At 59.3% G+C, this 26,553-nt stretch overlaps 1 protein-coding gene across 1 annotated transcript in view; it reads right to left on the bottom strand.

Moving 5' to 3' along the window:
* Positions 1–1,964: 1,964 nt before the first annotated feature.
* Positions 1,965–26,553, bottom strand: part of ATG16L2 (autophagy related 16 like 2) — a 51,864-nt gene continuing 27,275 nt past the window's right edge. The window contains exons 6-18 of the mRNA XM_005292200.5: positions 24,454–24,519; positions 21,882–21,977; positions 20,459–20,521; positions 20,083–20,191; positions 17,025–17,130; positions 15,869–15,939; positions 13,665–13,736; positions 12,665–12,785; positions 10,961–11,066; positions 9,536–9,685; positions 8,659–8,706; positions 5,799–5,900; positions 1,965–3,769 (exon numbers count right to left, since the gene is read on the bottom strand). Of these exons, the coding sequence (XP_005292257.2) occupies positions 3,682–3,769; positions 5,799–5,900; positions 8,659–8,706; positions 9,536–9,685; positions 10,961–11,066; positions 12,665–12,785; positions 13,665–13,736; positions 15,869–15,939; positions 17,025–17,130; positions 20,083–20,191; positions 20,459–20,521; positions 21,882–21,977; positions 24,454–24,519 (1,198 nt within the window). The 3' untranslated portion in view covers positions 1,965–3,681. The remainder of the gene's footprint in view (positions 3,770–5,798; positions 5,901–8,658; positions 8,707–9,535; positions 9,686–10,960; positions 11,067–12,664; positions 12,786–13,664; positions 13,737–15,868; positions 15,940–17,024; positions 17,131–20,082; positions 20,192–20,458; positions 20,522–21,881; positions 21,978–24,453; positions 24,520–26,553) is intronic.

The raw sequence follows: 26,553 nt of genomic DNA on the forward strand, positions 1-26,553 counted from the left end.
TCTCTATGCGAGCAAGAGCACGGCGAGCTCCCCGCACCCTGCTCCCGGCAGGGCAGAGCTCCTGCTAACCTGGGATGCCCAGAAACGAGCCGGCCGGCTGGCTAATCTCTCCCCCGCAGATGCTTCCCCCAGCTGGCGCTGTCCGGAGGAAGAGAACTAACGGCAGAGGGTGCCGGTCAGCCCAACGGGGCCTGCACGCGGCCTGCCCTGACCTTGTGGTGTTGGCCCCATTCCAATAGCGACGGTGTCCCTTTCCAACAGCAAGCCTCCTGGCCGGGGAGCGCTGGGAATAAGCAGGTCCAGGGGGTGCCGGCTGCCGCCCACCCGCGCTTAGCATGGAGCTGGCTGCCCAGGTTCTGCTGATCACATGGCCACAAAGGACCGATCGAGAAGTTAATGAATTAAGTCTCCCACAGCCTTGCCAGGTGGGAAGTACCCCCATTTTACAGCCAGGAAAACTGAGGCACCAAGAATGGCGGTGACTTGTCCCGGGCACAGCTGGGATTGTACCACTGGCCTTTGCACAGCACAGCTCACGGGCCGGCCACCAGATGGGAGAGTCCACTAAGGCGTTAACCCTGCTCCAACTTCTGGCTTCTCTTGACAGATCCAGCGGGGGAGGAGCTCCGCCCCGGGATCGACTAGCCAATGAGCAGCCTTCCAGCTGGAGAGCAAGTGTGCTGCAGCATTGCATGCTGGGTATGGGCCTCACCAAGGCCAGGCCCACAACACTTTTTCCCTGACTTTTGCCACCCTCATAAAGACCCTTAGTGTTTCTCATAACGTGGTCTCCCCAGTAATCCTCACAGCAGCCCTCTGAGCTAGTGCAGCCTGGTTACTATCCCAGTACACTGAGAGGGAAACTGAGGCACACACAGACCACATGACTTGCCAACAGCCAGTGTCAGAGCTGGGGTTAGGGCTCAGGAATTGCTGGCTCCCAGTCCCACACCCACAGCACTGGAGCAGACCTACAGAGAAGACAGGTAAGTGTTGTAAGAAACCCACAGGGCACGTCAGACTCACTGGTTGTCACTATGCCACACACGACGACACAGAACAATGGCGGAGCCAGCCGGCACATAGCTCTCAGCCTCCTGCTCTAACGACAAAGGGTCCTGCCTCATGAGCTAAAGGAGAATCTCCATTAGCACTGTAGGGGTTATGACACACAGCTGAGGACGGCTGATTCCCTCCAGTAGAAGGCAGCTGTGCACAGGTCACTGCAGCAGCACCCCCACAAAGCAAGCCAGGCGGGCCAGCCTGCACGATCAGCAGCATGCGTGACGCTAGGAATCACGTCGTCGACGCGGTATAGATCACCAGCAGTGCCACGGCGGCTCGTGTAAATTGCAGGCACGAAATAGGGAGCCCTTGGCACTTGTGCTGGGCAAACTGCCAGCCCCTGCGTGGATTTCACCGGCCTGGCCCAGGGGATGGTCAGTGCTCAGCTCTTTATCTCTGCCCGTGTGGGCCTTTTTAGTGTATCCCGGCATCTGAACTGGGGGGGCACAGGGTTCCTGTCCGAACCCCCGAAACCACTTTCACAAAGCTGGCGGCTGCCCTTCAGGGACTAGCACCCCTTGAAATGCTACAGCTCCTTCCATAGCAAAAGCGCCCAGAGCATTGGATGAGCTGCACCATCAAAATGCAGCTGCCTCTGGAGTGGAGCACCCAACCCACACACAGTAGTGCAGGGAGACGTGATCTCTCTAAGTCAGGGCTAAAGGGCATCGGTGGGGGAAGGATGCGTTCCTACTATGCCCGTTCTGCTGCCAGAGGACGTCCGTTTCTGGGATCACTGAAACCGGAGCCTTTGAGGAGCACTCGAGCCCCATAAAACAGCTGTGAGTAACTCCTCAGTGGGCGGCCTGGCTCTGGAGCTGCCGGGTCTCTCCTCCAAGAGGCTGGGCTCCAAAGGAGAGTTAGAGCCTGGGGAAAAGAAACAGCCTAGAACTCCAAACCGTGTTTTAAAGCTGTATTCACAGGACACCGCTGCCATGACATTACAGTCCCAGAGAAGGATATGGACTAGACACACATCCGCTACTGGGCCTTCCCCTGCCTTGACCTAGGAACCTCACACGGCCAAGGCCTGGCATAGCTGGGGGGGCATTAGCCAGATGTATCTAAGTGCCCTGGTGGGTCTCACCCCCCATGCATGGGAAGTGCACATTCAGCAGCAGGACTGGTGGTGTCCTGCCTGGTGCAGCCCGCTGCACGTGTGTACCACCTGGCCATGCCCTGCCCATTCAGCTGTGCAGCCATGGCACCCCGCCACCTGGCAGGGGCATCTCGACCCGAATGAGCCCACCCACCATGGGCCGTGCCCTGCGATCCCAGCGGGGGCCTCTCCCCCGGCAGGCAAAGAGGCACAAAGATTATTCGGGGTGACAAACGAACTCCATGGCTCGCATGGTGGAGCAGGCTGAAATGAGGGGATCAGATTGCCCCCCTCAGCCCTGCTTTGCCATTGCCCGTGTGGAATCAGATCAGGGGATTGGACTGCACCGTGGACCCCCCGCCAGGCACGGTTTAGAACCCCCTAGCAGAGGCAGGAAGGGATGGAGAGGAGAGAGTCGCTCAGTGGCTCACCCCTGGGGAAAAGTGCCCAGGCGCCATGTCTGGAGCCCAGCAGGCTGGCATCTATGGCTCTTGGCTTGGCATGACGGCCCAGGCCACGGAGATGGTGTCCAAGGGGCGATCCACTATTCCCAAAGCAGCCCCCTCTCCAAGTCCCACTGCAGTTAACGGGAGCTTGGCCATGGGCTGCACTGGGTCCGGGATCTCACTCCTCTCCCCCTCCGGCAGAGTTAGCTTCGGTCGCCTGTGGGAGGCACCGACTGGTCAGGGTGGGGCAGAGCCTAGAGACCCGGCTCACTAACCCCTCTACACACAGCCCTGGCTCTGACTCAGGCTGGAGCCGAGCTCCGCTTCCGTCCACACACGCGAGCCTGACTCGGGTCAGCAAGCGTCCTCCGGCCCTGCTGGGGGGCGGGTCAGAGTCCGAGTCCTGCTGGGACTCGGGCCCAGGCCCCGTCGTTCTGCAGCGTGGACGCGGCTCAGGCCTCAGACCCGAGCCAGAAGCGCTGCGTCGGGCCGTGGCCGAGCGGCCCGGCTCCAGGTTTACAATGCAGCGTGGCCGCTCAAGCGCATTGGAAATGCTGGATCCTCACGCCCGGGTCCCGCAGACGGCGGTTTGCAAGGGAGGGTGGACGGCTCCATGGAGTCCAGGCCCTCAGACGCAAGAGTGAGCTTGTCACCCCCTGCCTCAGGGTTAAATGCCAGGCACAAACTGCTCCTCCCCCTCCGGAATGTCCCATAGCCGGAGTCCGGTGGGTATGTCTGCCCTTCGGGCACGACGGGCCCGTTCCTGCAGATGCTGGCCCAGCAGCCTCCCGCTCCTGCTTCCCTTGGTTTTCTAATCTTCCTTTTCCAAAATGTCAGCGTCCCGCAAAGTGCCCCGGCTGCGGCTGAGCGGGCAGAGGTCTTTGGAGAGCAGCAGACGCGGCTTCTAACCCCACCTCTGCCCATCCGGGTCCTTTTCCACTCTCCAGCCCTGGGCTGCTTCGGTCCTTGGGAGCTGAACAATAGCAGCAGGGGCCGGGCAGGGCTGCAGATAAAGGAGGGGCTGGTGTCCTCTCTGGATTCCTCCTCCGCAGCCCGGCATCACGCTGAACCCTATTTCCAGAGCACCACCTTCTTCGCCTGGTCCACGCTCACAACACACTGGCCCGAGAAGCACCACGCCACGGCATTCACCGAGGCCCTGGATGGGGGACAAGGACACAGGCAAGGAGAATTAACAGGACTCTAACAAGGGTCTGCCCTTCCCATATAGGGCTCTAGTAGTGCCAGGGGGGTAGGGATGCTGTTATCCCAGTGGGGAAACTGAGGCACAGGTAAGTTAAGTGGCTCAGCCAAAGCCATGGAGGGCTTGGGCCAGAGTAGACCGCAGGAGTTCCTGGCTCCCGTCCTGTGCTCACACCACTCACCCGTCAGTGAAAGAGGATACCCTTGTAAGAAACAGTATTCTACAAATGGGGAAACCGAGCAGTTAAGTGATCACATATTGAGTTGGTGGAAGAGCAGGGCAGAGAAGCCAGGCGTCCTGGCTGCCAGTCCCCTCCCTTAACCACTGGGTCGCCCTGTCCTCCTTCCTAGGGGGCAATAACACAAGCTCAATCACCCAGCACCCAGCTCTGTAAGGCCTCCCCTGGGGGTTAAAGCACAGCCCCCGCGCAAGTCTTGGGGCCGGGGAAAAGGACGTGGGCAGGGGGAGGATCCCACAGAACAGCCTGCAGCACAACTGGCTCTGGTCCTGCCCGCTTCCCCCACCCCCCCCAAAGGACCCCTGGAAAGGAAATGAAGACTGCAGGGAGGGGGAACCCCATTACACACTCACTATGGTGGGAACAGCTTCACCCCCATTCTCTAAAGCTCCCCAGTGTCCTGTGCACTAACCCTGCGCCCCGTTTTCTCGGGCTCTGGCTGAGCGGGGGTTGCAACAGGCTCCATCTGCCCCTCCCCCAAAACGTGGGCCCCTCCAGGAACTTCTGGGGTGCCCTAGACAGGCCTTTCTACAAAGCCTCTTTCCCAGGCTCCCTGCCCCGGCCAGCCCACTCCCCCCCCCAATGCACCTTAGAATCAGAATACCAGGGCTGGAAGAGACCTCAGGAGGTATCTAGTCCAACCCTCTGCTCAAAGCAGGACCAACCCCAACTAAATCATCCCAGCCAGGGCTTTGTCGAGCCAGGCCTTAAAAACCTCTAAGGAAGAAGATTCCACCACCTCCCTAGGGAACCCATTCCAGTGCTTCACCACCCTCCTAGTGAAATAGTGTTTCCTAATATCCAACCTAGACCTCCCCCACTGCAACTTGAGACCATTGCTCCTTGTTCTGTCATCTGCCCCCACTGAGAACAGCCAAGCGCCATCCTCTTTGGAACCCCCCTTCAGGTAGTTGAAGGCTGCTATCAAATCCCCCCTCACTCTTCTCTTCTGCAGACTAAATAACCCCAGTTCCCTCAGCCTCTCCTCAAAAGTCATGTGCCCCAGCCCCCTAATCATTTTCACTGCCCTCTGCTGGACTCTCTCCAATTTGTCCACATCCCTTCTGTAGTGGGGGGACCAAAACAGGACGCAATACTCCAGGTGTGGCCTCACCAGTGTCGAATGGAGGGGAATGATCACGTCCCTCGATCTGCTGGCAATGCTCCTACTAATACAGACCAATATGCCGTTGGCCTTCTTGGCAACAAGGGCACACTGCTGACTCATATCCAGCTTCTTGTCCACTGTAACCCCCAGGTCCTTTTCTGCAGAACTGCTGCTTAGCCAGTCGGTCCCCAGCCTGTAGCAGTGCATGGGATTCTTCCGTCCTAAGTGCAGGACTCTGCATTGTCCTTGTTGAATCTCATCAGATTCCTTTTGGCCCAATCCTCCAATTTCTCTAGGTCACTCTGGACCCTATCCCTACCCTCCAGTGTATCTACCTCTCCCCCCAGTTTAGTGGCATCCGCAAACTCGCGGAGGGTACAATTAATCCCATCATCCAGATCATTAATAAAGATGTTGAACAAAACCTTGATCAACTGTATCCCAGGAGCCTGGTCTGTTCCCGACTGGGCTGTTGCGCTGTATTCCTTCCCCGCGGGGGCAGCCAGAGCAGGCTCCCCTCCCTCCTGATCTGACCCCCTGCTGCCTCTGGGGCTGCCCCGTCCCCAGGATCCTGGTTTAATGCACTCAGCCTAGACCCTTTAGGACAGCAACCTGCCCTAGGGCCAGCGGAGCATCACCTGTGCTCCCCAGACAGGATCGTTTCCAGCTTCCCGCTCTCCATGTTCCAGAGGTAGAGGGAGCCGTCCGAGGAGCCCACCAGCGCGTAACTCTTATCGGGGCTAGAGGGGGGACAAGGAACAGAGACGAGTATAAGATCAGCATGCAGAGACTCCTCTGCTGGTTCTTTGATACTGGCACATGACATTGGGACTCCGGGCCAGAGAGGCACAGAATCCACTCCAGGGTTTAGGAGCTCCATCCAGAGAAGTACATTGAGACAAGAGACTGCAGCAAACCTGTGGAACTCCCTGCTGCAGGAGGATGCTGCTTAACCAAAAGGCCTGGAGAGTTTTAGAGTTTCTAATGGCCACAGCTCTGCAAGCCCGGGGCAGACTAAGGGTAGCTGCAGCCCAGGTTCCAGGCTGTTCATTCATCACCCGCAGGCGCCAGCAAAGAATCTCAGGAACCTCCCTCTCCCTCACAAAACAGCCGGGAAGAAAATTGAGGGGCAGGTGGGAGACAACCGCTGTCTCAAGGACAGCAGAATAGCCACGACAACAAGCAGAAGCCGTCCACCTAGAGCGTGCGATGGAGCTGGGAGCCAGCTGCCTGGCCTAGACACGGGGAAAAGCCATTGCAAGCTCACCTCTGGGAGGCCTGGGCGGCCGGTGAGCTTGCCGCTGATCCTGGCAAGGGAGCAGGGCTGGAGCGGCAGGGCAGATCCCCAGCTGAAGAGCCCACGCGCTGGGAAACAGCCCTTTGGCTTTTCAGGAGAACGCAGGGCCCTGCTCTTGGCGGGATGCGGGAGGAGCTGCTCACGGGGAAAGCTGCCAGCAGGCTCCCAGGGGCTCCCTCTGGCTCCTGGGATTCCTCCTCCAGGGTCACCTGGGGCCCTGCTGGCACCCCGGTCAGGGTCAAGAGCAGCATGAGGCATTTGGGGAAGGGAGCATCACTGGGTAGGGTCCATACAGCCCAGAAAGGGGGGCAACGAGACCCGTTTTCGCCTCCACCTCCCACCCCGTCCAAAGCTTGGGCTGGGCGGTGACAGGGGGGCGGGAGCGGAGACAACTTCCCACATCAGATCCAGCCGCAGCCACAGACTGGGGTGTGAGCAGAGTTCGGGTCAGGAAGGAGCGAGGGGCACTGGCAGGGCCGGGGGTGGCGATGCCCAGGACTGGGATAGCAGGGTCCGTGGGGCAGGAGCGAGGGGCACTGGCAGGGCCGGGGGTGGCGATGCCCAGGACTGGGATAGCAGGGTCCATGGGGCAGGAGCGAGGGGCACTGGCAGGGCCGGGGGTGACAGTGCCCAGGACTTGGATAGCAGGGTCCGTGGGGCAGGAGCGAGGGGCACTGGCGGGGCCGGCAGTGCCCAGTACTGGGATAGCAGGGTCTGTGGGGCAGGAGCGAGGGGCACTGGCAGGACCAGGGGTGGCAGTGCCCAGGACTGGGATAGCAGGGTCCGTGGGGCAGGAGCGAGGGGCACTGGCAGGACCAGGGGTGGCAGTGCCCAGGACTGGGATAGCAGGGTCCGTGGGGCAGGAGCGAGGGGCACTGGCAGGGCCGGGGGTGGCGATGCCCAGGACTCGGATAGCAGGATCTGTGGAGCAGGAGCAAGGGGCACTGGCGGGACTGGGGGTGGCAGTGCCCAGGACTGGGATAGCAGGGTCTGTGGGGCAGGAGCAAGGGGCACTGGCGGGGCCGGGGGTGGCAGTGCCCAGGACTGGGATAGCAGGGTCCGTGGGGCAGGAGCGAGGGGCACTGGCAGGGCCGGGGCTGCCGATGCCCAGGACTGGGATAGCAGGGTCTGTGGGGCAGGAGCAAGGGGCACTGGCGGGGCTGGGGGTGGCAGTGCCCAGGACTGGGATAGCAGGGTCTGTGGGGCAGGAGCAAGGGGCACTGGCGGGGCCGGGGGTGGCAGTGCCCAGGACTGGGATAGCAGGGTCCGTGGGGCAGGAGCGAGGGGCACTGGCAGGGCCGGGGCTGCCGATGCCCAGGACTGGGATAGCAGGGTCTGTGGGGCAGGAGCAAGGGGCACTGGCGGGGCTGGGGGTGGCAGTGCCCAGGACTGGGATAGCAGGGTCTGTGGGGCAGGAGCAAGGGGCACTGGCGGGGCCGGGGGTGGCAGTGCCCAGGACTGGGATAGCAGGGTCCGTGGGGCAGGAGCGAGGGGCACTGGCAGGGCCGGGGCTGCCGATGCCCAGGACTGGGATAGCAGGGTCTGTGGGGCAGGAGCAAGGGGCACTGGCGGGGCCGGGGGTGGCAGTGCCCAGGACTGGGATAGCAGGGTCCGTGGGGCAGGAGCGAGGGGCACTGGCAGGGCCGGGGCTGCCGATGCCCAGGACTGGGATAGCAGGGTCTGTGGGGCAGGAGCAAGGGGCACTGGCGGGGCTGGGGGTGGCAGTGCCCAGGACTGGGATAGCAGGGTCTGTGGGGCAGGAGCAAGGGGCACTGGCGGGGCTGGGGGTGGCAGTGCCCAGGACTGGGATAGCAGGGTCTGTGGGGCAGGAGCGAGGGGCACTGGCAGTGCGGGGGGTGGCGATGCCCAGGACTGGGATAGCAGGGTCCATGGGGCAGGAGCGAGGGGCACTGGCTGGGCTCTGGGTAGGACGCTTGCCCATTATTTACATGCTCTACGCCCAGCTCGCTGGCACTGTGGGTCCTTCTCTCACAACAATAACCCAGAGCTGTGTCAACGGACGGGCTGGGCTTGGCACTGCAGATCTCCAGCTCCGTTCACAACCATGTGCCCTCGTGCGAGGAGTGCCCCTCCCAGTGACCCCTGTGGGGTGTGTCTCCTTTATCACCCTGCGGGAGGGCCAAGCCTGCGCGATGGTGTGTACAGCTCCGAGCACAGTCAGCACCCCCACCCCCGCTCACCTGAAGATCGCCTTCGTCCAGTCCGAGCCGCACTTGAAGCCGTCGGCCCTGCAGACACAAACCGTCCCTGGTGAACGTGCATCGCTCCCTCGCGAAGGGTGACAGCTCCCCATGGGACATGCCCGGGGCCGGGGCTCGGAGCCCCACAGAGGGGCTGGGACAGGCTCCGTTGCTCAATACAAGCCGCCCTGGGGAGAGCTGCTGGCTTGTGGGGCAAAGGGCCAGGCTCTGGGTTCAGACACGAGATCCCTGCAACTTCAGGGACCCAGCACTCCGGCTTCCACGCCCCGGGCAGCCAGCGCCAGACGCAGGCCCGTGGGATGGCGCAAGCGTCTTCTGACGGGGTAACGCCAGCGTCTCTGCCAGCCCACGAGGACACTGGGTGGCATCACCCATTTGGGCCTAGCCCCCTGCGGGCTCAGACAGCCGCTCGCCCAGCCGTGATGCGGAAGGGGGGCGCGCCAGGCCTCGCCCAGCATTGGCCTGGTCAGCTCCTGGAGGAGCAGCGCGACTGGCTCTGGAGGGGCGGCTTCGCCGAAGGGAGGGTGCTATGGGCTGTGGGCGGGCAGGACGCAGAGCTGGGCTCAATTCCCAACTCTGCCACTGGCCCTGCTGGGTGACCCCGGGAAGTCACTCCCCCCGTGCCTCAGTTTCCCCCGGAGAACGCAATCCTATCAGCAGCCTGAGGACTGGTGCGAGCGCAGCTGCTAAGACAGATCAGGGCAGGAAAGAGGGGTGCCTGAGCAGGACGGGGGACAGAATAGGTCCAGTCCTGGAAGGTGGCAGAGAACCTTTCAGGAGGGGACAGTATTACACCCGGGGGGGTCGGCCAGGCCTGGCTCAGGCTCTCGGGGTTAGGGTCCTGCCCGCCGCTCACCGGAACACCTGCCGGACGTTGTTCATCTTCAGGTCGATGACCTTCAGCGTGTTGTCCCTGGAGCAGCTCAGCAGGTGCATCTGGTCCTGGCTGATGTGGAGGGAGGTGACCTTCCCCTCGACCGGGATCACCTCCGTGCATCGGGGCCCCCTGGAGTGCGGCAGACAAAGGGCTCGTTAGCGCGCCAGCGACGTCACTGGCCCGTGGAGAACCCACCCGGGGGCTGCCCGCTCCCGAAGGCCCGCGTGGATTAGAACCACCCCCGTGTTCCAGTCGGATCCCCCCTTCCAGGACTCCTACACGCCAGAGGCCGTCAGTTACATCCTGTCCCTGCTAGCCTAGGAACCGCCCGGCTCCATTACGGGAGTTAATTACCCGGACAGATCCGTTGCTAGGGAACGGACGAGAGCCCTCCCCACTCAGCACTGCCCACGGATCGCTTGCAGGGAGCCATCAGGAGCGCCAGTGGGCAGCCCGCCGGGTATGAATAGCCCAGGGGAGAGACAGAAATGGCAGCAAGACGCGTGGCAGTTTTAGCGCCGATTAGCCAAAGCAGGGGGACGACGCGTTCAGATGCCGGGTGAGCAGCCAAATGCCCGGCCACTCTGGATTGTGACCCCCCCATCGCGGTGCACGCTGGCCGTCTTGCCCGTCCCACCCCCTTGGGGCTGCCCGGGGGACAAGGCACGGAGTGCGCCAGGCCCCCCTTCGCACCTCGCTGCCCCAACTGGCATCGTCCCATGTGGTGAGTTCCACTGAACCCATGCCCACACCCAGGCCAGGCCCAGACGAGCCGTCCTAAAGGAAGCACTTCCCAGCCCCGGATGGGACTTTGGCATGGTGCTTGTATGGCAACCGACACAGCAGCATCTGAGCATTAACAGACTGATCCTGCGGCCCCGCAGGGAAAACGCATCTCTAAGAGGGGAAACTGAGGCACGGAGACACTGAGCGACTTGCGCAGGGAGCCAGGAATCTCCCAAGTTCCAGTCCAGAGCTGTAACCAAGTCATCCCAGAGAGGCTGGTCTGAGAATATCCAGGAGCGGGGCTCACTGCTTAGCAGCCCAGTGAGGGGCAGCAAGGCCTACCGGACGGAGCACAGGCCCCCGAGCAACTCCTGAGTTCTAACCCCAGCTTCGACACCGACTCCCGCTGTAGCCCCTGGGTGAGTCACTTAGCCAACCCGTGCCTCAGTTTCCCTATATGTGAAACAGGGAGAATGAACAGCGCCCTCTCTGGGTAAGCTGATCCCAGGGTGGACAGGTCTGAAGTCGGGCAGGGAGGTGTTTCTAGAACTGCAGGACGGCGCTTTATCCTGCTTGTTTCCCCAGCAAAGGGGGCCAGAGACCCCAGGGGCCCAGCTGCTGGCCTAACCAGCTGAGGCTCCCCGCCCCGCAGCTACCTCGCCCAGGGAGGGGCGTCACCTGCTGTCCCAGAAGCGGATCTTCTTGTCGTGGTGGCCGCTCACGATGACGTTGTCACCGCACACCACGTCGTTGCAGTAGGAGACGACGTTGATGGTCCTGCAGCCTGTGGGGACAGCACGGCTGTGAGTGATGGGGGGAGGGGGCGAGGCTGGCGGAGCAGTGCCAGGGCACCGGGGGCTCCACTATGGGCCGTGCTACCTCCCAAGGGATACCCTTTACCCACAGGGAGAACGCTGACCGTTCATAAGGGAGCACTGTGCCAGACAGCACCACCTGTCTACCCCCCGGCATAGCCCACACCGCGCAGGGGAGCTGGGCCCGGCATTGGGTCCCACGCACCAGACCCGAGTTCAAATCCCGGACAACGAGCTCACCTGGGACGGGCTCGGCTTGTTCTCAGCATGAACCACTCGGCGGCTCGGTGCCTGGGGCAATCCCCGCTCAGGGCGGGTCTGGTCCCACCATGGCTACCCTCATCCTGCCCCCTTGGTCCATCTTGGCTCTGGCTCCCGCTGTGGGTTTGTCCAGCGCCCAGCGCAACGGGGCCCTGATCTAATGGCTCTTTGAGGGCGATCGCACTGTAACTAGTAGCCCCAGGGCTGGAAAGGCCGGAGCTGAATTCCAAGAACGGGGTGGAGACCCGCAGCCAGGGACGGGGAAGTCCAGGGCTGGCATAACGGCAGGTCCTGCAATGGCACAGCTCCCTCTCCGTCAGCTCCCCGGATTTCCCGGGAGGGTCCCCACAGTCAGGAGGCCCAGCGTTCCTTCACGGAGCAGTTCTCTGCCCGCAGGCAAGGTGCGAAAAGACAAGGGACACCAAACTCCCAGCACCGGCCCGCCCCCAACTGTCTAGTCTAGCTAGGTGGCTACTTGGCTCCCACCACGGCCACAGCCCATCAGCGACCACGGTGCTGCCCGCTCCTAGCGCCCTCCTCCGAGGCCTGCGGTGCTCTGCAAATACAGCAGCCCAAAAACAGCCAGCTCTGGTCCCCCCGCACCCCGTCTGTTGATTCACCTGCTCCAGCTAGTCCTAACGCCCGCGTGTGAACTCCCTGGGGCAGAGACTCTCCTTGTTTCACTGCCCAGGATCGCAGCCCTGGGGAATTACTGTAACAGAAACAGTCACTTAGCCGGCTTTGCCAAGACGCACAGGGCGGGCTGTCCCTGCTGCGGGCCCAGAACAATCAGAGACTATTAGCCCAGGACTCCACACAAAGACCATAGAGAGGGTCCATAAGAACCTGCTGTAACAGATTCACAGCCAGACCTCAGAGGTCCTGGTGGAACCACACGGTGCATCCAGCTAGAACCCAGAACCTTCTGCTCCAAAGCACAAGCCTTGAACTAAAGGGGCATCTCTGGTAGCTGCCGTAGTAGAGACTGTATAACAGCCGCTGGACTAAGGCACCGGATGGGAGTCAAGAGACCTGGCTTCTAGTCCCAGTTCTGCCACAGACCTGCTGTGTGACCCTAGACAAGTCACTTCCCCGGTCGGTGCCTCAGTTTCCCCATTCAGATTGTAAGCTCGTCGCTGCAGGGACTGCCGCTCGCTCTGTGGTTGTGCATGAACCTAATCTAGACCCTACTGCAATACCATAATCATCCCGTGCCAGCAGTGGACAAACACACACTTGACACGCCCCCTAGTGGAGGTCGCTGGTGAGACACAGGACACTACGCCTGACAGAGTCGGTTACTTACAGGCCCCTTTGCACAGGTCCCATTCTTTGACTGTCCTGTCCCGACTGCCCGTCACCGCTTGGTGGCGGGTGGAACGGAATTTGGCAGCCGTCACTTTGTCAGCATGGCCCGTGAGCGTCTCCTAGACAACAGAACAGCTGGGGATGTTACGGGGTTTAGGGTTTTTTTTTTATTTTATTTTCTTCCCAATAATCTAATTTTTAAAAAAATAAATCAAAACAAGGAAAATGACACACAACGGCCCTGTTACAGAAAAGTCAGCCAGTTACGGGCTTGGAGAACAAAGCCCAACACTGCCCCCTGCTGGAATTGTTGCAGAAGTGAAACGGATTGTGGGTTTGTTTGTTTTTTAATTACTTAAAACATGACAATCTCTCTGCAGTTCCAAATAATGAATCCAATACATAGACTCCCAGACTTCAAGGTCAGAAGGGACCATCGTGATCATCCAGTCTGACCTCCTGCATGCTTGGCGGCCTTGGGCAAGTCACTCCGCCATTCTGTGCCTCAGTTTCCCCCTCTCACATGGGGATGCCAGCACTGACTGACTGGAGTGGGGCCAGTTTACTGCCTCCTTCAGGGCCCCTCTCACACGTGCTAAATTCAGGAGAGCTCACGGGATCCATCTTCGAAGTATTCATGGGCGACCAGGAACGTGTCTGCCTGCCGACAGCATGTGACCGGGCGCGTAGCTGCGGCCACCCTGCTGGTAGGTTACCCTGCCTGGCAGATCTGGGGTCAGAAGAACATCCTCAGGGTATTGGCAAGGCGCTGCGAGAGACTGGGGGCATGACACCCACCCCAGATAACCCAGCGGACGTCACGCATCTGCTTGATCTGAGCACGTTTCATGCAGCGGATGTGCGACAACGGGGGGCGATCCCTGGTGGCCCTCAGTCCCCTAGGTGTCTGGATCATTCCCCGGTTGGCAGGGGACATTCCCCTCCCCCCCGCCCCCCCCGGAAAGGCAGGGACCCAGACAAGACCCCGGGGCACTTACTTTGGATTTGCAGTCCCCGATATGCCACAGCTGCGCTGCGTTGTGGTACGCCGCCGCCAAGATCTGGCAGCCCTGGAAGAGGAGGAAGAGGGAGTTGACGGGTATAGGCCGGGCAGTGGCGGCGCGAGCCGGAGTTCCTTCCCTCGGCTGCATACAGAGCCACCGGTCCTCGGCACCTGGGATCACAGAGATCTGGCGACGCCATGTGTGTGCGGTCAGCGTGGTCCGTGCCTCGCCGTGGGGCGCTCCGGAGCGGCCAGCACGTCGCTCTGGCTCCCCTCTGCTGCTCCGCGGCGTTCCACGGTTGAGACCAGGACAAATGACTCCCGCACAGAACCCGCCCGCTGCTTTTCCTCGCCGGGGGGATATTCGCTTTGCCCGGGGCAGGCTGGATTCAGCCGCTGCCTCTCTAGCGTGACGAGGCCCCTTCAGGGCTGCAGGCCGCTGATCCCGCGGACACCAGTGCGATCATCTAGGTAGCCTGGATCTTCCACCTGAGCTGCCTCCCCCGGGCTTCCCCGCATCCTGCCCCATCTACCTTGCAGCCTTCTCCCCTCGGCTAGTCCCGTGGCTCAGCCCCTTTCCCACGCTGGGGGTGCCCCCTGGCCAGCCCCTCCCTCTCTCCCCACCATCTCTGCCTCCTGCCGGCGCAGTTCCTGGGAGGACGGAGGCCAGCACAGGTCACTAACTGCTATGGGGGGCAGGCGCAGCGGGAGGGATCTAGCTCTAGTTCAAACAGGAGCCAGTCAGAGGGGTTGGTCTGGGCTAGACAGGAGGTCAGACCAGGTGATCACAATGGTCCCCTCTGGCCTTGGGATCTACGAAGCTCCTGACACTATCCCCTGTCGCCACCGGGGCTGGGTGAAAACAGCCAACCCCGCTCTCCTCCCGGCCATTCACACACCTCCCAGCGGAGAGCCCCGCCCCAGAGGCACGGCCTGACCCTCCCAGACAGCGCCCGGCGAGCTAGCAACGCTCACAAAGCAGGGCGGAGCCGGCCCCTTCCCGCTCATGGAGTCAATGAGGCTCTCGAAAGACCCCCGCCCCTGCCAGCGAACACCCGAGCACCGGCTGGGGGCTGGAAGAAAGCCTGCGTTTGAAGATCTTCCGCTACGCTGGACCACCAGGCGCCGGCAATCCAAGTGATGGCTTCTCTCTGCTGCCATCTAGTGCCCACGCCGTGCAAAGGCTCCTGCTGGCTGCACGGCACCTCCAGGGCACGCTGATCCCAACCAGAGACAGACCCCGGGGCGCAGCGCCGGCTCCAGGCACCAGCGCAGGAAGCAGGTGCTTGAGGCGACCAATGGGAAGGGGCGGCACGTCCGGGTCTTCGGCAGCAATTCGGTGGTGGGTCCCTCAGTCCCTCCGCCGGGGGGGGGGGGGGGGGGGGAAGGACCAGCCGCCGCATTGCCACCGAAGAATGAAGGGTGGTAGAGCTGCTACCGAAGTGCCGCCAATCACAGCTTTTTTTTTCCCCCCCTTCGCCGCTTGGGGCAGCAAAAAAGCTGGAGCCGGCCCTGCCGGGGTGGACTCCGCTATTCAAAGCGCCCTCCTGAAAGGTCCCAGTCCCGCTCTGCACCCCACCCCACCTCGGCCTGGAGCCTCCATTCCCCCTCCAGCTTCCCAGCAGCCTCCCTTCTCCTGCCCTGGGGTTCCCGACGCATCACGGTCTCCTTCCGGCGCCCCCCGGGGCTTCCCAGCTGCTCAGAGAGCATGGGGCTCTCCTGGGACCCCTGGAGAACTTCCGAGCTCTGCAAGAGCCGTTTCTCAGAGGCTGCTCCAGGAGCGGCGAGGAGTCAGGGGACCCAGACGCTAGGCCGGGCTCTGCCACCGATACGTTGTGAGGAAGCCACGGAGACCAACCAACCCTTCACCGGACTGGGCAAAAAACTCTGCAGGCCTCTGGCCTGTTTCTGCCCTGGCCCGGCTCCCCCATCTCTCCTCTGCCCTAGGAACGACTCCTGCTCCTCGTCAGCCCCCTCCTCGCGGTCGCAGCAGCGGGAAGAGCTGGTTACCCGCAGCGGAGAGAGGCGGCCCGCAGGGAGAAGAGAAAGGAAGAGCTGGGAGATGCGCCGTGCTCTGAGCACAGGGGCTGCGGCTGCCCCCGGCTGCCTCTGTCCCGGGATCCTGGCTCAGGACGGTCCCAGCCAAGCCGGGCCTGCCAGCAACTCCGAACAGGGCTGGCCTAGCAACGCCCCACTCACCGACGGGTCAAACTCGATGCTGGTGATGCTGCCGTTAGCCCCTTCCAAGGTCTGCAGGTTCTCCAGCTTCCCTGAGAGCAGAACGAAACAGCACGGTGATTAGCCCCAGGGCAGCAGGGAGAGGCGTAACAACTGCGGAGACAACGCCAATTCCTGAACCTCCGAGGCCCTGGGAGTGCTCGGCAGCTCTGAGAATCCCATCGCACAGAAGCTGGAGGCACCCCAAGTCAGAGGCCACTTTAAAAAACAGCCCTTGACCTATCCGTGCCTCAGTTTCCCTCTCTGTGCAATGGGGGATATTTACATAGCACTGTCTCTAAGCAGAGAACGCCCAGGGCCCGGGGGATGCTTGGGTCTGAATTTCACAGCTCTGCCAGAGAAAGTGGAGCAGGAAAGGAAGCCCTGGGCGGGCAGCAGGTGTCCGGCCGTCAGGGCGGGGTCTGTTTTCAGGGCTGCGGCGCCCCTGGAGATTTCGGGAAGGGGAAAGGAAAGGCTCTGGGTGTGCTGACGGGAAGGCACTTAGAACAAGTGACGGAGTGACAGCTAAGTCAAGGCCAGACTCTGCAGTGACCTGACCCAGAGACCCCTGCCATCTGCCGGCTGGAATAAGCCTGTGCGTGTGCATCCTACTGCACCTGAGACCCGGGACACAACCTGCGCGCTCCGTAGCCTGCAGTGTGACAAGGGGGACCAAACCAGAGCTCCTCTTTGCTGGCCTAAACTGTATTGCTGCATTCTGTTTGGGAGCTGATGGGTTCCACCCCAGACATGGCTGCAGCAAAGTGAGGCTCCCAACATGTTAGAGAGGGCAGGGAAGCGGTTTGAGATGCGTCTGGAGGCAGCGCACTACAGGACTGCAAGCTCACTGTTGCAAAGGTCACGGAGAGGCAGGAAAGGGCTAGGCGGTCACAGGAGGATGTATCAAGGACTCCACACCCTTGCAGGACTGGGGACGGTCACTAGCATGACAGGATTCACCCCCCGGCTGTCTGCAGCTCAGCGGACCGCAAGCCCGATCCCCACCAGGACAGGGTATTACCACCCGGCTAGCTGGTGAGCTCTCAGCCGCCCTCCCACTTGGCAATGCCACTCCCTACGGCTTGGCGCGGGTATTCGATGCCCCTGGCCAGGAGCAGTGAACTGCCCATTGCTGTACCTCCGGCCACACTCCAGAGCCTGATGAGACTGTCGGCCCCGCCCGTGGCCAGCGCGCCGGAGCTGGGATTGAACTTGACTGCGTTCACCTCGGAGAAGTGCGCCTCCTGGAGGAGAGAAAGGAGAACTGGTGAAACCGTGAGGGCGAACGTCTCCTAGGATCAGTGACCAGGTGCCACCCTTAATGCTTAGCGTGGCCAGGGCAGAGGGCATCGGCTCAGCACATTAACTCAGCCCTCTGCGTGGCCCTGCTGAGCAGATCACAGCCCCCGTCCCATCTCTGGCACCAGCGGAGCGTGGCAGAATGGCTGGTCCAAGCCAGGATAAGACCCCGCTACCATCGAGTGGGAAGGACTCAGGTGGTCAGGGCAATGGAAGCCCCGCCCCCGGGTCAGTCCCAGCTGATGACTACAGGCTTGGATGCATGCGGCCAAGGTTTGTTAGCCAGGTCTCCAGTGTCTTCTCAATCAGCTGGCCCAGCAGGTTCCATCCGCCACCCACAACAAACCCCAGGGCCTGAGCCCCAGGGGGCGGCTATTGCCAGAAGTCTCCCAGTGGCAACTAACGGGCCCAACTGACATCCGGGCCCCATCGTTAGTGACCCATAAGATCCAGGGGACACCCAATAAAATGAACAGGCAGCAGGTTTAAAACAGACATAGGGAAGTATTTCTTCACACAACGCACAATCAACCTGCGGAACTCATTGCCTGGGGATGTCGTGCAGCCAAAAGGTTCAAAAAAGAACTAGATAAGTTCACAGAGGATACGTCCATCAACGGCTATTGGCCAAGATGGGCAGGGAGGGAACCCCATGCTCAGGTCCCTAAACCTCTGACTGCCTGAAGTTGGGACTGGACGACAGGGGATGGATCACTCCATACACTCCATAGCGGGGAGGGATATGTGCTCAGTGGTTTGAGCATTGGCCTGCTAAACCCAGCGTTGCGAGTTCAACTCTTGAGGGGGCCATTTAGGGAACTGTGGTAAAAATCTGTCTGGGGATTGGTCCTGCTTTGAGCACGTGGTTGGACTAGATACCTCCTGAGGTCCCTTCCATCCCTGAGATTCTATGCTAATTGCCCTGTTTGGTTCATTCCCTCTGAAGTATCTGGCACCAGCCACTGTCAGAGCCAGGATACTGGGCTAGATGGACCATTGCTCTGACCCAGGATGGCCGTTCTTATGTTCCACATGCTTCCAGTACGTTCACACTGCAGTCTGAGTTAGACCCCCTCCAGAGCTGTTCTCTGCCCCAGCTGTGGCCAAGGGTGCTCTGGAAGGAGGTCAGCCACTGCCCTGGCCCGGGAGGCTGTCCACCCCGCTCCAGAGGGAGGCCTTCAGCTTTTAGACAGCACCCAGCTGCTCTGTTTTATTCTGTTCTCCGTAGCTTCCTATAAGACGCTGGTTGGCTAGAGGAGAATCTGAATGAAAACACACTTGGGGTGTGGTGGGGAAGCTCGATCTGTGCAGCATACATGGGTTTTAAGTTGCTAGGCCCGTGACAGAGAAGAAGGGAATTAACGAGCGTCAGCGTCCACCATGTGCAGCAGGAAGGCATCAGCCGCTCTCATCAGCCAATGCACAGGGCCATGAAGGAGGCCCCGGGTAGCGCGCGCTGTACCACGTCTCCTCAGCAACGCGGGATACCACATCTGGCCTGGGCGGGCACGTACCACGCACCCCTCTGCCCTGGCTTCCCACAGGGCAGCGAATGAAAGTCAAGGTCCTGGAAGCGGCCGGCACCACTGTCGACCGCTCTGCCTCGCTGGCCCAGCGGCACTCTTAACAGTCAGAACCTTCGAGGGGGCTGGAATGAACTCCCCCAGGAACTGAGGCAGGGGTGGGCAAACTTTTTGGCCTGAGGGCCACATCTGGGTGGGGAAATTGCGTGCAGGGCCATGAATGTAGGGCTGGGGCAGGGGGTTGGGGTGTGGGAGGGGGTGCGGGGTGTACAAAGGGGATCAGGGAAGGGGGTTGGGGTGAAGGAGGGGATGTAGAGTGCGGGCGGAGACTCAGGGCAGGGGTGCGGCAGGGGGCTCAGGGCAGTGAGATGGGGTGCGGGATGCAGGAGAGGTGCGGCCTCTGGCCTGGTTCCGCTTACCTGGAGTGGCTCTGGGGTGGCAGCAGCTCCCTGCCTGCCTGCCCTGGCCCTGCGCTGCTCCTGGAAGCAACTGGCACCACGTCCCTGCAGCCCCTGGGGGAGGGGAAGCAGGGCTTTGTGTGCTGCCCTCCCCTGTGGGTACCTCCCTCGAAGCTCCCATTGGCCATGGTTCCCCATTCCCAGCCAATGGGAGCTGCGAGGGGCGGTGCCTGCAGGCGAGGGCAGCGCACAGAGCCCTCTGCCCCTCCCCCCGTCCGCCCTCCCTCTCTCCCCCACCCCCAGGGCTGCAGGGACATTGTGCCGGCCGCTTTTGGGAGCGGCACGGGGCCCGCGGCGCCACGTGAGTGGCAATCCCGTGGGCCGGATCCAAAGCCCTGATGGACCGGATCTGGCCTGCGGGCTGTAGTTTGCCCACCCCTGAACTAAGGACCATCCCAAACCCTCCACTTTCCGTTCCAACGCCCATTTTCTGGACTCCACAGACAAAAAAACCAGAGCGAGGTGCGTATTAAAAAACCTACCCCCTAAAGCCCTACCAAACCCAGCCCCTCACTGCCCTGCACGTCCTCCTCCCCCGGAGAAACACGTGACACACGCTGGTCTGGTTACCGATGCACGAGTGGCCGATGCTCAGATCTATGGTGATGAGGGCGGTATAGGAAGCTACGGAGAACAGAATAAAACAGAGCAGCTGGGGGCTGTCTAGAAGCTGAGAGCCTCCCTCTGGAGTGGGGTGGACAGCCTCCCGGGCCAGGGCAGTGGCTGACCTCCTTCCAGAGCACCCTTGGCCACAGCTGGGGCAGAGAACAGCGCTGGAGGGGGTGCACCAGCGACCTGGAGACGAGACGTTTGCCAGGGGGAGCTAAGCGAGCGCGAGCCCGGGAGCGTGGTGGGTCAGGGGAGACGCTGATCGGTTTGCCCATCCAGCACGTCCCCGGTGCCTCCGAGCTTTTACCTGGACGTCGCTGACTCGGGACGGCAGGCAGGCGACGAGGCAGATGGGCAAGGAGTGGTAGTGCACCTCGGATCCACTGCTGATGGAGTTCCCTCGTTTCAGCCTGAAACTAACGAGAGCGGGTCCAGGTCACAACAGAAGCAGACGGCCTCTGGGGAACACGGGGCCTGACGCCAGCCCAGCTGAGCCTTGTCCCGTCTGAACGACGAGAGATCACTGCAGCAGCCCGGTGAGCAGAGGGCTGGGTGGGAGAGGAAATGGGGGTGGGAAAGGAGGACCCTTTAGACCCACCATTCAGTCGATGCTACCCAGACCTTTGGGAAGTGCATTAAATCCCGGGCCCCCGGCGACGCAGGACACACGACAGCAAACTTACTCCAGCAGCCCCTTGAAGACATCCACGCACTGGGCCAGAGTCATGGACGTGGCGGAGGCCGATCTACGGTGAAAGCCAAACAGAAAGGGAGGCAACGGATGAGCAAAGCAAGGCTGAGAATGGGACGGGGCTGTTCTTTGCGTCACGGCTCTCCCAGCCCTCCGGGCAATGTCCCCTTCTCCCACCTGGGCGGCAGGCCACAGGCCGGGTCAGGGGGCTGCAGCCGATCACAGAGGAGAACGCTGCCCTCAAAGCCCGACGCCGACGGAGAGCTTGGCTCAAGCTGCGCTCGGGCCAATGGCAGCAACAGGATGGCAAACCTTCACCTCCCCATCTGGGGCGACAGCTGGGACCCACTGAAACCAATGGGAGCTTTGCCATTGATCTCGATGGGACCAGGAGTTCACCTCTAGTGTCTCGTTCTCTGCCCTTTGGGGGAGGCCACTAGGGGGAGCTGTGCCACGCAGGAGCAAGTTTCTCTGGGAGTCTGGACCCAGTCACGCTCGACCCCCTCCCCACCACTGCCTGTTGGGGGTCCTGTCCTGTATTCCGTTCAATATCCCTCCCGTGGGCTAGGAACCGGGGCAGGGGGGAGAAATGGGGTGCCTAGTGGCACCTGGGGCTGCAGCGTGGCATTGGCCACGCGCCCTGGGGGTCTACAGCTGGGGAGCACAGTCCAGCGATCGCTAAGTGAGGGAGGGAGCTGGGTACCTGAGTTTTACTCCCGCAGTGAAGACCAGCCCAGATGGTGCCACGAATCTGCAGGGCTCGGGGGCTAGAGAACCACTATCATTTGAGTCAGGGCTTAAGCCAACCGCTGTTAGGGATCAGGGTAGGGGCCGTTTATCCCCCATCTGCCGCTGGTGGGAGTCTCACAGCTTCCCCTGAGCAGCTGGCGCTGGCCACGGGCAGAGAGAGACCGGGCTGGATGGACCCCGGGGCTGAGCCGGTCGGGCCAGCCCTACGGTGCCTGTGCCCTGCGTTTCTCCTTTGGAATAACACAGAGCGCTTCCATCCGCTCTGCTCCATCTCTCCTTACTCACCCTGTCTTGGCCATCCGGCCTACAGGGACCGCAGGCACCCCAGGGCGACCCATAGGAACCAGAGATGGGACTGGCCTGCTTGGCCACTGTCCCTCATCCCATGGGAGGAATCAAGGCTGGTCTTTCCCCTGCACTGGGGCAGATCCGGGGTTTAAATGTCTAGGTACAAAATACACCACAGTGGATGAATCTGCACCTCAGAACCACAGACACGCGCAGGGCAAGACTACGCGAGCCACGGGATCATTTCCTTTGGAAGCGAGCACGGACTTTTCTCCGCCTTCCTCCCACTTCGAGCCAGTCAGCGCTAACTCCTTGTGCGCGTCTCTCTGTGCGTGCGCGTTCTCGCTCTCTGCCACGACCACGCGGCAGCCTCCTACCTGAAGGGCCTTTTCCACAGCTTCTCGCAGTTCTCCAGTTCCTCCAGCTCTCGGACGGGCATTTTCACCTCTGCCGGCTTCAGCTCGTCCGATTCCCTGCGGAGAGAACGAAGCAGCAAGTTAGCCTGGGGGCCCAGCCAACGGGGGGCTGGGTAACCAAAGCCTCCCTGACAGCTCGGCTGCAGGCGGTTTTGTACCCCTTCAACTAGCTCCGTTTAGAGCCTGCTGACGTTTAAGTTGCACTAGCCCAGCACAAAGGCAGTTAGCCCAGGGCAACCGACAGAACTGTGCCCACACCCGGGCCATGGCTGGCACCACTGGCATAGGAATGCATGGTGCTATACCGGCAAAGTACTCCTAGCATACAGGCTACCGGGAAAAGCACGGCTGTATTGGTTAAAGGGCTGTTTACCATTGTGACACAAAGGCCCCTTGGCAAAAAACTCCCATTTCAGACCTGGCAAACTCACTACACCAAATACATTGCTTGCAGGGTATTTACCCATAAAGGGTAATGTGTAAGGTCTCTATCAAAAACTCGTGACTTACCCATAGGCATGATCGTGGCGTGATGCGTGTACGGGTGATATTTAAGGGATATTAGAACTGTATTGACGTTTAATGCCCTTCTGGTCTCAAGGTTAAAAGGAGTCACCAGGCAGTAATATTACTTGGCGATGGCTCCCATCCCCTAGCCAGCGGGTGACGTCACGCGAGGCTCAGTTGTCTACCCGTGCCCCATCCCAGAACAGTCACCGGAAAACCATCAGCGACAACCGCAAACAATCAAACACAACTGGCGGTAAAACAGAACGCGATCCCCCTGCCCGTGAATAAAGACAACGGACTGATTCTGTGTAACACAGCGCGGGGAGAGGCCCTCTGCACCCGTTTCCCAAGGAGCTGTCTTGTGGAGCGGGGTGTTCGCTGAAAGCTTGGACCCTGGTGCCTGTGAAACCAGCCAGCTCCGCAACAGACTGAACGTCGGGGGAAAGCGACTTGATCGGATAAGAACGGGAATGATTAATGAGCGTAGGGACCAGTTCGTGCTCTGTGATTTTGTTTTGTATTGTAACCATTTGTTTCAATCCCCCCCTCTCTTGTTTCTAGCTGAATTACGATCCTTTCTTAAACGACCCTTCCTGGGTTTTATTACAAGGACTGTGTATTATACAGGAGCGGTGATTTAAGGTAAACTAGTCAATGGGGGGACGCTGCACCTTTAGGGGCAGAGGATCTGGGATTTCGGGCAGAGCCAGTACCAGGGGCTGGCCGTCGCAGGGGAATGCTTCAATGGGACTCATCTATTCTTAACCTGCACTCCGGAGCAGGGCTGGCCTAGCCCAGAGGAGAGCGCTTGAGAGTCACCTTGTTACCCCTTTTCTCTACTTCTCCATCCTGGGCACCCCAAGAACCATCACAACTCTCTACTGGTAAAAATGCTGGCCAGGGCATAGGGACTAGAAGTGTTTTTCCACTTCTGATTTCTATTATGCTGTCAGGAGACCTGGAATTCAACAACACAACCGTCCGGAGACCAATTATCACGCATGCCACTGAGATGAGAGGTGCGGACGAACGAAGGAATGCCCAGTAATGGGCCAATCACAGCCTTGCTGGGCTGGGGGGTCATGAGCTTCAGGCTTCATTGGTAGAGTTCCCAAAGTCAGATCACGTCCACGGCCAGAGAACAAGAGCTTCTCAGCTGGACACACGGTCATTTTTAAAGTGTTTCGGTTGAGCCGTGGATACCCACATGGAAGAGCAGCTGGCCGGCTTGTCTCTAAGCTCCGGAAGGCTGCTGACATTGCCAAGGGCTGGTCTACCACTACACCGACCCAGCAACACCACTCAGGGTGTGAAAAATCCACGGAGCTGTGCCGACCCAGCCTCCGGCGTGGGCAGCGCGAGGTCAAGGGAAAATTTCTTCCGTCAGCCTCGCTGCCGCCCCTCGGGGAGGCGGGTTACCTACGTCGATGAGAACTCCTCCGGTCGCTACAGGGAGTATCTACACTGCCGTCATGCCGTGGCTTCAAGCGGCGAGGCCCGGAGAGTCAAGCCAGGCCGATCGGCACTAGGACTGACCATGGCGTCACGGAGCACATGCCGTCAGCAGGGCCTTGCCTGCTCCGTGCTAAGGAGGTTTTCTCTGCGTGCTCGGACAGAACCCAGAAGCCTCCTCAATTCCTACGCAGCGTCCTGGGACGTGGGTCAGGAGAACCAGCTGCAAGCAGCTAAGGAGCAGATGCACTGCGGCTGGAGGCAGGGACGGGCGCTGGCTGCTAACCACGCCCAGGGAAAAGACGGCTGCTGGGGAACATTTCGGAGGTCTACACCCACTCTTCAGCACTAAGCCAGCCATTTTCTAGCCTCACTGGCCTCTTGCCAGGCCTGACCCACGCAGTCACTGCCGCAATGGGGCTTAAATGACTTCTCTTGGGACATACCATCTTCCCTTTTCCCAGAATGCCCCACCTCTCGGCAGGGCTGCATGACCATGCATCACCAGCCCTCCTGAGAACCCCAGGTCTGTCTCACCGCCTCGTCAGCGCCCGGGCTCCCAGCTACTTACACATCAATACTGACAGTTCTCTTTATCGCCTCTTTCAGCTCCTTGGACAGCCGATCTTGCTTCACCCTACAAGGACAGACGGGACAAGCTGAGGGGATTGGGATATACCAGCGCGGCCCCTCCCCAGCTGCATGTCCCCTTTGCCAGGCTGCATCCAGAGAGAGAGTTCAGAAACTCCCCCTCCTGGGCCTAGCCCTCAGGCAATTGCATCAGGCCTAGCAAAGGTGTGAACAGAGCCAGGCAATCTTACCCCTTACCGGGAGCAGAGCTGGAGGACACAGGGGTAAGGACATCTGCATCCAGTCTACAGCGGGCAGCTCCAAAACTAAGAATGGCCAGACTGGGTCAGACCAATGGTCCATCTAGCCCAGTGTCCTGTCTTCCGACAGTGGCCAGTGCCAGGTGCCCCAGAGGGAATGAACAAAACAGGGAATCATCAAGTGATCCATCCCGTTACTCATTCCCAGCTTCTGGCAAACAGGGGCTAGGGATACGCAGGCTGTGGGGTTGCATCCTGACCATCTTGGCTAATAGCTAGGGCTGTCGTGCAATTAAAAAAATTAATTGTACGATTAATCGCACTGTTAAACAATAATAGAATACCATTGATTTAAATAGTTTCGGATGTTTTCTATATTCTCAAATATATTGATTTCAATTACAACACAGAATACAAAGTGTACAGTGCTCACTTTATATTTGCTTTTTATTACAAATATTTGCACTGTAAAAAAACCCAAAAGAAATAGTATTTTTCAGTTCACCTCATACAAATACTGTAGTGCAATCTCTTTATCCTGAAAGTTGAATTTACAAATGTAAAATTATGTACAAAAAAAAATAACTGCATTAAAAAATAAAACAATGTAAAATGTTAGAGTCTGCAAGTCCACTCAGTCCTACTTCTTGCTCAGCCAATTGCTCAGACAAACACGTTTGTTTACATTTGCAGGAGATAATGCTGCCCGCTTCTTGTTTACAATGCCACCTGAAAGTGAGAACAGGTGTTCTCGTGGCACTGTTGTAGCCAACGTCGCAAGATATTTACGTGCCAGATGCGCTAAAGATTCATATGTCCCTTCATGCTTCAATCACCGTTCCAGAGGACATACGTCCATGCTGATGATGGGTTCTAACGATCCAAAGCAGCGCGGACCAGCGCATGTTCATTTTCATCATCTGAGTCAGATGCCACCAGCAGAAGGTTGATTTTCTTTTTTAGTGGTTCGGGTTCGGTAGTTTCTGCATCAGAGTCTTTTAAGACTCCTAAAAGCTCCACGCCTCATCCCTCTCAGATTTTGGAAGGCACTTCAGATTCTTAAACCTTGGGTCGAGTGCTGTAGCTATCTTTAGAAATCTCACATTGGTACCTTCTTTGCGTTTTGTCAAATCTGCAGCGAAAGTGTTCTTAAAATGAACAACATGTGCTGGGTCATCATCCGAAACTGCTATAACACGAAATATATGGCAGAATGCGAATAAAACAAAGCAGGAGACATGCAATTTTCCCCCAAGGAATTCAGTCACAAATTTAATTAACTCATTTTTTTAACAAGCATGTTGTCTGGAATGGCGGCCGAAGCATGAAGGGACATATGAATCTTTAGCACATCTGGCACGTAAATACCTTGCAATGCCGGCTACAAAAGTGCCATGCAAATGCCTGTTCTCACTTACAGGTGACATTGTAAACAAGAAGCGGGCAGCATTATCTCCCGTAAATGTAAACAACGTGTTTGTCTGAGCGATTGGCTGAACGAGAAGTAGGACTGAGTGGACTTGCAGGCTCTGAAGTTTTACATTGTTTTGTTTTTAAGTACATTTATGTAACAAAAACCCGACATTTGTAAGTTGCACTTTCTGACAAAGAGATTGCAGGACAGTACTTGTATGAGGTGAATTGAAAAAACTATTTCTTTTGTTTATCGTTTTACAGTGCAAATATTTATAATAAAAATAATATACACTTTGATTTCAATTACAACACAGAACACAATATATATGAAAATGCAGAAAAACATCCAAAATATTTAATTACATTTCAATTAGTATTCTATTATCTAGTGGGATTAAAACTGAGTAATCACAATTAATTTCTTT

Source organism: Chrysemys picta, chromosome 1 (assembly GCF_011386835.1).
Source record: "Chrysemys picta bellii isolate R12L10 chromosome 1, ASM1138683v2, whole genome shotgun sequence".
Lineage (NCBI taxonomy): Eukaryota > Metazoa > Chordata > Testudines > Emydidae > Chrysemys > Chrysemys picta.